Here is an 8,865-nt window from a genome sequence, read left to right as displayed (position 1 = left end):
CGCTGGCGGCAGCACTCACCAAGCGCTCTCTGCTCCCCCCGCCCAGTTTAAGCCTAGGGCTAATGCAGTATAAGACCATGTGGATGTACAGAAGGGGACTAAGGCTCTTTCTGCTTCCCTGTCATTGCCCTCTGCAAAACTACTTCAGGGCATGGTTCTTGAAAGGCTATAATTTTTACTGTTAAAATATGGGGTCTGTAAACTTTGCTAGCAAGTGCTTTCAGCTGTGACTTAACCAAAAAAAAAAAAGCCAACAAGCCACCTTTAAAAATGGTATACAGATTAAAATAACTAAGCCCTGGGTCTTGATGATTCTTTGTGACAAGAGCTCACACAGAGTCATCCATCTCCCTGTATCCCAGCCCCTCCACCACATGCTCTCACTGTGGGTAGACCCCAGCACTAAAAAAAAACTACAAAAAAGAAACCTTTTGGCTTATGTGGTTTTCAGCAAAGCCCCAGGGGGGAGGATAAAGGACAAAAGGTATCAGTCTTCCTATGGCCTGACTTCTTCTGAAATCAGGTCTTACTGCTATCGCTCAGCCCTAAGGCAGGTCAGTGATTCCCACCTGCTGTCAACGCTGTGAAAGCCCCCCCAAAAGGTTGGTCTGTCATCCCACAGCCCAGCTGAGCCCACGGGATCCCAGTGGCGAAGAACCCGCAGGAGTAGGGAGGTTTCTGCAGGGCAGCCTGCAAAAAACTACGTCCGCTCTCCTGGAGCCGTTGCAGGAAAGCGAGGTGGGCACCGAGCACCGGCTTCTTACCGTGGGCTGCTGGGGACGGCGTGCCAGGGGCCTCTTACCTTGGGAACAGGGCGTCTGCCCTGTCAGACCTGTATAGCCCCCATAATTCTTTGTGAGCTCCATCTCCTTCTTGCAAGAGGCACAGCCGGGGCACATGCCAGCATGGGACCAGCTGCACGGGAGATCTGGGGTGATTTCCCCAGCTCACCAAGAAACAGGCACGCAGCAGTCCAGGCTGAGCCCTGAGGGGCATGGAGGGCAAAGCTACAAACTCCTTCACACAACAATTGCCTTTCTTCTGTTTTCCAGCTAAATATTTTCTTCTTTTTACCTTCTTGATAAAGACTGACTTAATGCTAGTCTTCTTTTGCCCGGTATCACTCGCTTAAACCTCCATTGCATTGTACACACATGTCTACAACAAAATTTGGTGCTGGGAACCCCACTAAGCGGCTCTGGCTTAGCGTATCAGTTTGTTAGCGCAGGGTTGGGAGTAATGACCAACATGTGTCGTGCTGCTGTTTGTAAGGGCTCGGTCGGGATGCCCAGGCTCATCACCGCCAGCCCCCAGGCAGGGCTGGGCACGTGGTGCCATCCTTGCAGGGTTATTCATGATGGGAATAGTTCAGGGGAGGGAAACTTGCAGAAAAGACGGTTTCAGGAGTAATAAGAAGAGGGACTTTGGTACATTACTGCATGCTATGAGGTATGTCTTTAAGCTTCAGTAAACTTTTGGAGTCCCTGGGAAGCTGGTAATGTGCCTTTGAAGGAAGCGTGACTTATGAAATTGCAGTTTTTAGCTTAGCTGGGTAATGTTAATGAGAAAATATCGTGGGCTGCGGGTGGAAGTCTCCTGAATCCCATAAGTTAGGAATAAATTATTCTCTTTTCCTAAATGAAGCAACGCAGTGCAATACTGCTGCTAAATCAGGCTGATGGTGAGAATTATTTATTAATTTGTATAGGACCAGACACAAGCTCAGCCAGATAAATACAAACTAAACTGTAGCAAAAAGTTACAAACTTCGACTTGCTGTGGGCATGCAAGTAAAGTTTTTGCTGTGGTTTTGAGAAGGAGCAGGCAGGCTGGGGCCAGCACCCTGTGCGATGGAGCTAGCGCGAGGGGGTGGCACAGGAGTGGAGACAGAGGGACAAATCTTCCTTTCTGCTGGAGCCGTGAAGATGATCAAAAAACCCGAGGCTTTCAACTGCAGTGCAGCAGCTTCACAGTAATTAAAGCTCGAGATCACCAGCTCTGCCTATGCCTGCTGCAGCCCGGCTTGCACATCAAAAGGAGATGTTTCCCATGAGGACAGGTCCCACATCACCAAATTCAGGTTTTGATGCGCACTATGGGCTGGTGTGTAAGAGTAATGATCCAGAAAAGTCTCTTAACAGCAGCTCATATTGAGCAGGTGATGATGCATCCCCCTCGGGTACCCTGGGCTCACGGTGACTCGGTGGTACCCTGCTTTTTGGGTAGCGCAGGCTCAGGCAAAGGGACCATCCCTGGAGCAGGAGGTGACCCTTTGGGGCAGAGCAGGCTTCCAGCTCCGAGGGCTCGGGCTCTGCGGGTACCATGCAGCCGCAGCTTCCCCTCTTGCCAGCACCTGGCCTCCTACCCGGAGAGGATTTATTCCTCCCTGAACAGGTCTCCAATGACATTATTAATCAGGGAGATGGACGAGTACAACACAGTTTATTGTGCGCTGTGGATGAGTGATAAGTCTGGGCACCGATGCCTGGGATAGCAATCAGGAGAGGGTGAGCGAAAGGAAGAGGAGGGAAGAGCAGCATTGTGGGTAAATATATGCGCTTCTGGTGGTGATTACCCTCCAAGTAATTAGTTTTTAAATCAGGCAGACGTTTCAGGAACTACTCACTATGAGCTGCTTTAATTATTTATACTCCCTTTTATTCTTATTATTTATAGTCATCCTCTCCGGATGATGGTGATGCTCTCTGGGTCGGGCTGGTCAGGTGGAACTGGGACCCACCTCCACCCAGCCCGGCTGAGCAGCCATCTCCTCCAATGCTGCCAGGCACCCCAAGAGCCCAGCTGTGCTGGGGGATCCTCCTCTCCCTCCCGCAGCCAGGCGAAGGGGAGCAAGCACCAGTCCTCGCTGCAGAAAGCCCTGCTCTGATCAGTAATTAAACTCTCACTCATCTTCATTTCCCTCATTTGTTAAAGTGAGGCCACTCAATAAGCCATTAGTGCGAGGCCCTTTCTGTCAGCTACAGCATCGTTAGGCTAATTTCCCTACGAGAGAGCTCAGGAGGCCATGGGCAAGGGAAGCAGCCCCTTGCCTGCTTCCTCTGCCCAAACCCTCCCCATCCGCCCTCCTCCCAGGTCACTCCTGCCCTACACCAAGGCTCTGGGGAGGGAAGGGGGTGGATTTTACAATGGCAAACCCTTCCCCCAGCTGGGATTTTTCCCATAGCACAACACAACCCCCTGTTCCATTGGCACATCTGGCATTGCTGCTCTCCCTTCGCTAACCCCACCTCTCCAGGGCTTCCTAACATCTGGAAGCCATTCCCTGCGCCATTCCCATGAACAGACCTCCAACCTGCCGAGCTCCTCCTCTGGCCTAAACAAAAGCTGCTCTTATTGCTGAGGTCCGGAATTTTGCCCGCCTTCCCCTCACCCCAACCACAAGTGGTTTCTCAATCTGTCACCAGGAGAGCATCTGTCTGGACAGTCCCGGAGCATTGTCTGCCCCATCTCCCTCCATGGGCACGGCAGATGCCGGCATTGAGGAAAGCTTCAAAAAAAACCAGACACCAGCACAAGAAAAACCATCATATGGGGAAAAGCTGCTGCAGATTTGTCCAGAAGCAAAGACCATGGTCCATGTTTGTAATTACTATGACTACATGTTGATTTTTCCCCCCCCCTAAGAGCTTTTGCTCTGGGTCTTGCTCCAGTTACAATAGTGAGAACACCTTGATCTCACTGCTTCTCCCCAATGGACTCATTTGGTAGAGAAGAGCTATGGGGGCGAGGAGTGTCTGAGCTAAAGCAAGCACGACACTGCAATATAGCACAAAAAAAAAGGGGGGGAGGGGTAAAGGGGGGGTATTGCTAGGGATGGGTTTAGCACTGGGGCAAATGGAGGCCCATCAACAAAGTTTACTGCACACCTCACTGGATGCCATACGAGATGAGCTGATTCAATGGCCTGAAACCCAGAAAAGCAGAAAATGTACATAAGCCTGTCCTGTACTCTACACACCCATAGGAACCCAACCCAACCCAACCTGACTTCTGTCCTGTTGGTTTTGTTTTCATACAGTTCCAGAACCACAGCATCCAGAGGGGTTGAGGTTGGAAGGGACCTTTGGAGGTCATTCGGTCCAACCCCCTGCTCAAGCAGGGTCACCTAGAGCTGGTTGTCCAGATGGCTTTTGAGTTCAACTGACATGGGGAGAAAAAATACAATAGAGGTGTAAGATACATATTAAAACACCAGACTGGACCGTGTCTTGTCTGTAACACCAGGGAGAATGTGGTTTTTAGGAAGGGTGAGTCGTCAAAGTGAAGCCAACTTCCAAGGGCATCTCAAGGGCAACCTGCGGTCACAAAAGGTTTTGAAGACCATCTGCCTGTGAAGCCAAAGCCACATTTGTGTGACATGTAAGCTGCTGTCTGGTCTTGAATTAGGTGCAACCCCCTTAATAAAAATACCAGCAACTGCAGCTGAAACGGCTTCGCTATGAAAGCAGAGGGAGGGGACCCACCTGCCTCCCTCAGGTTTTGCAAGGACACAGAGGCTGTGCTGGCTCGGACCCCAGGGTGCTCAGCACCAGCAGCTCCAGCATTTCGTAGAGTACCTGGGGCAGGTATCTGAAGTAGGAAGAGTTAAGGGGGTTAGGAATAAATAAAACATTCACCCCAAAATGAACAGAGCACAGCAGCTCTGGAGCTGGACTCTCCCATCACCCACAGCCCCGTGGGGTCCGTGCAGTAACAATCACACCATGGCTGGGAACAGACATTTCCAAACAAGCCTCCTTCTATTTGCATTCGAAACATTTATTTTGGGAAATACATATTAAACACTATTATTTATACAAAAATGGACTAAATTTGTCATAATGCTTATAACCCCCAAAAGGCCATTTTAATAGATCTGGATGAAGTTTTTTTTTATTGTATTATTTTTTTTTCTTCCAAAAAAAATAATCAGGTTACAAAGGAGAAAGCGGCATGTCTTGCTTGGCCCAGCTTGAGATATCAACTAGAGGAAAAAAAAAGTTTAAGATGACATTTGCAGAAGTGCCTCACATAAGAGATTTTTCTCCCCATTCATAGTTTTTTTAACACTTGAAATATATATATTTTTTCAGGTAATACACTTTTTTTGGTTTTGTTTTTGCTAAAATATAGCAAGTCAGCAAGTAGATAGATGTTCTTCCCCAACAGCTCTGTTGTGCTGTTGCGAGGGAGGGAACATGAGTTAAGGGAGGAGAGCGGATTCTCCTTGCGATGCACTTCCTCGCACGTACCCCTTTGCCTACGGGGGGGGGACATGTGTGGGGAGCCCCTGCAAACCCTCCGCTGAGCAACGTCATCTGGGCATCCCCATGAAGCCGCGAGCAACCTCCTCCTTCCTCCTGGTCACCTGTGCTGAAGAAGGTGGCTCTGCCCCCCGTGGAGACAATTGGGTGGGCTCTGTAGGTGCCTTCCAGTGCTAGAGGATGGGACACGCTGCCATTTTAGTATGTGTCGTCCCCCTGTCCCCCCCCAACAGGGTGATTTGCAGAAAGTTTTATCCCTTAGAGAGGATACGGAGACTGACAGAGCGGACAACAGGAAGGCAAGCGGAGCTGGGGTGGAGGGGCAGGACTGCAGAGCTCCGCTCCAGGACCACCCGCTCCTGTGTCACGGCGTTATTTAACTGACCCCCTTGCAAGGTATTATTTACTGGAGATTCATTGAAGGAGGAGGTGCGGGGGGGGCAGAGGAGGGGGGGGCCATGGGGCACAGCACCCACAAACACCACTCCAGCCTTCCACACAGCTGCAGGGCTCGGTCCGCTCATGCACAGTCCCCTTGCACAAGGGCTAGCAAAACAGAGGAGCGTGTTACATGGACACATGTCACACAGGGGATCCAAAAAATAAAAAAAAAATAATTAAAAAAATACCCAACAGCCTCCTCTGACGTAGGGAAAAGCCCGAGAATCACAAGGGTCAGACAGGACAACCCTCTGCCTCCTCCCACCGCTTTGCAGAGACGTTCCACTCTCAGCCCCCTTCGGACAAACATACTCCAAGCCTTCAGTGGAAAAAACCCACCCAACTGAATGAAAAATAAATATACAAGTGTTCCCAGGACATCAGCCACATCTGTGGTCCAAGGGAGAGGGAAAAGGAGTCTCTACAAAGTGTCGCAGGCCTTTTGCAGGCTGCAAAGACAGACAAGGCAAGCCCTCCCTCCTCTCTCCCCCACTATTGCAAGGTAACGGTCTGAAAAGGCACTTCTCCCAAAGCAGGTCACTCTGCCTGGCCGGGGGTCGGTGACAGGCGAGGTGACACCTAAACACTCCCAGTTTATTGCATGTAGGAAGGGTAGAGGGGTTGGGTTGTGGGCTGGCGGGTCCCGGAGGGCTGCAGAGGGCTCAGAGGAGGCGGCAGGAGACAAGGATGGCACTGTCTTGCTCTCTTCATACCACCGTACCTTTCTTCCGAAGGCTACATTCACCTGGAGGAACCCTTGCCTTCAACGGACGGAGAAGAGCCTCTGCACAGAGAGGCAGGCAGGGCTCTTGGGGACACCCCAACCCCACCGGCCTCGTGGATCTGCTCCCCCGAGCTCGGCTGTCAGGCCAGCAGTGGGGACCAGCAAGAGCCCGACCTCAGCGGGGGGACGGGTCCCCAGCCCAGGGGTGCTGGACCAGGGGCTGAGAAGAAAACTCATGCCACAAAGCGGGGGAGGATGAGCGGTCGCCCCACTCCGCACGACAGAGACGGCATCTGGTTATTTGGTCAGTTAACATTGGCGGGGGGTTTGGGGGGGTTGGGGGAAGAGGGACAGTGGCAGAGGATTTATATAAAAATAAAGGGGGAAGAGGGGAGAAATAGCGAGCGTGAGCGAGCAAGGTCCTGGCTACAGAGCGAGACGGTTACATTTCGTTAGCCACCAGCTCTTTGTCGGTCACGCCGTTGGAGAGCGAGCTCTGGCCCTCGTTCAGCCTCTTGACCCTGTAGGCTTCGAAGTGGATGTTGCTGGTAATATCCTTTATGTTCTGCATGTGTGTCCTGCGGGAAAGGGAGACAGGGGCAATCGCACCTCACTGGGCGCAGGTTCGGCCAGCCCAGCCTCTGCCACCCCAACCCTTGCACCCCCCCAACCTCTGCTTTCATACACCCCCTCCAGCCCGAATTTCCCCTCCTGCTTTACTGCTTAACAATACCTTTAGGGCACAGGAGGGAAGTAAAGGCAATTATGGGCAGTCAGGACCAGAAGCCTTCACTGGTACCAACAGCCTGTGCTTGGGTACGCAGGAGCCCTGGCTGTATGACACCTACCCGGGAAGACCCCAGTCCTGCAAGTCCCTGGGATCAGGTTTGTAGCCCCACACAACTCTCTGCCAGCAACAGCTCACAAGTGTGCAGAGTTTATCTTGCAGCCAAATTTAGGAGGAGCCCAATGCCCGCTCTGGCAAGCCAAAGGGGCTCAGCCTCCCATTCCCCTGCAGCAGGGATGCCTCTTTCAAGAGGGACTGGTGATTGCCCAGACCCCACAATGGCACGATCCTGGGACACAGGAGGGTGATGTCTTCGGGCTGGGGGTAGGACCCGGGGCTGGTGAGGGATCACTAAAGCCAAAAGGCTTCCCAGCTGCTTGCAGGTGAGCTGGAGCCACATTGCACGCTGCCAGCAGTCTTGGGAGTCTGTCCTGACCCATCCACTGCTCCTCTCCTCCCTTAACTCAGCACCATAGCTGAGAAAAGCCCCCTGAAGTCACGTCCCATCGAGTGGGGTCACCCATCGGTGAGGGGCTGCAGCATTGCAGCAGGCTGAGAGTGGAGGGAGGGAGGGAGGAGCAGAGCGAAGCAGTGCATCAAGCTGGGCCAGGCTCTCCCCTTTCTTTGGATGCCACCTGGTGACCAAAGGCTACAGGGACAGGGCACAGTCCTACCAACCTGATGAGGAGGTCCCGCAGGTAGGCGAACTCACAGTGTGTCGTGTTCTCCACTGGTAGAAAGAGAGAGAAACCCATCAGCGTGCACCACGGCATGAGTATGGCAACCACGCGGGGTAAGGAGGACCCTGTGGGGCTTCACTAATGTGCGGAGGGCCGAGACGGGGACTTACCCCAGGGGCTATACGGTGCAGGACTTGAGAGTCCTCTTTGCTGCTGTAAGGTTGGTACCCAGGTACCTGCCCCAGCTCAGCATGACCTGCTGGCTGGTGAGGTCTGACTGAGCATTCCCAGTCCCTTCCAACCATGTCCCACCAAGCAAGGGAGCTCTCAGCAACATCTTCCAGCGCAAAGCCCCCTTCGGACAAACACAAGCTTAAGCGTGCCCCAAACAAGGCAGGGAAAGGGACAGGGCAAGCTTTGCAGCAAGCGCCAGGCATGTCTCCATTGAAGTGTTTCATCTGAAGTGTTTGCCATGAGCATCCTGCAGCATCCCTGGCACGTCAGTGACTGCGCTGCCCGGGCTGCTGGTGCTGTGGAAGGACGCAATCTCTTGCTGACAGAGACTGCTGCTGTCTGAACAGGGCTTAGAGCAAGCAAGAGTGTTTGCAAGAGGGAAAAATCAAGGGGTGTTACTCTACCACAATTAGTCTGACAGCTCGCAGTTTACCAGGCATTTGAATTTAGAGGATCAACTCCCTTTTTTGATTTTTTTTTTTTTTACCCAAACAGGTTTGTACATCATGCAGGAATGGCAAGACAACAAGTAACACTGTTGTACAAAAGCTGCCTGTGGCCATGGCTGGGTCCTGGAATCTCCCTGTGCTGAAGGCAGATGCCACATGCAGACTGCGAGTGGTTTAATGAATCCCACTAAACTCAGAGCTTCCAGGGACAGAGCACAAGAGGGCAGCAGAGCTTTAAAATACAGATCTTCCTGGCATCTTTGTTAAACCATCCCTCAACACAGGA

At 52.2% G+C, this 8,865-nt stretch overlaps 1 protein-coding gene across 7 annotated transcripts in view; it reads right to left on the bottom strand.

Annotated features, from left to right (window-relative positions):
- Positions 1-4,758: 4,758 nt before the first annotated feature.
- The window catches only part of SEPTIN9 (septin 9), a 144,003-nt gene continuing 139,896 nt past the window's right edge, over positions 4,759-8,865 (bottom strand). For 6 of the 7 annotated variants that reach the window (XM_069798949.1, XM_069798950.1, XM_069798952.1 and 3 more), the window contains 2 exons: positions 7,895-7,946; positions 4,759-7,007 (listed from right to left, as the gene is read on the bottom strand). In XM_069798949.1, coding sequence (XP_069655050.1) covers positions 6,872-7,007; positions 7,895-7,946 — 188 coding nt within the window. In that variant the 3' untranslated portion in view covers positions 4,759-6,871. The remainder of the gene's footprint in view (positions 7,008-7,894; positions 7,947-8,865) is intronic. The other variant, XM_069798948.1, reaches the window with a different exon arrangement.

This window comes from Haliaeetus albicilla, chromosome 12, assembly GCF_947461875.1.
Source record: "Haliaeetus albicilla chromosome 12, bHalAlb1.1, whole genome shotgun sequence".
NCBI lineage: Eukaryota > Metazoa > Chordata > Aves > Accipitriformes > Accipitridae > Haliaeetus > Haliaeetus albicilla.
The sequence above is the reverse complement of the archived record's forward strand: the minus strand, read 5'-3'. Positions and strand labels throughout refer to the sequence as shown.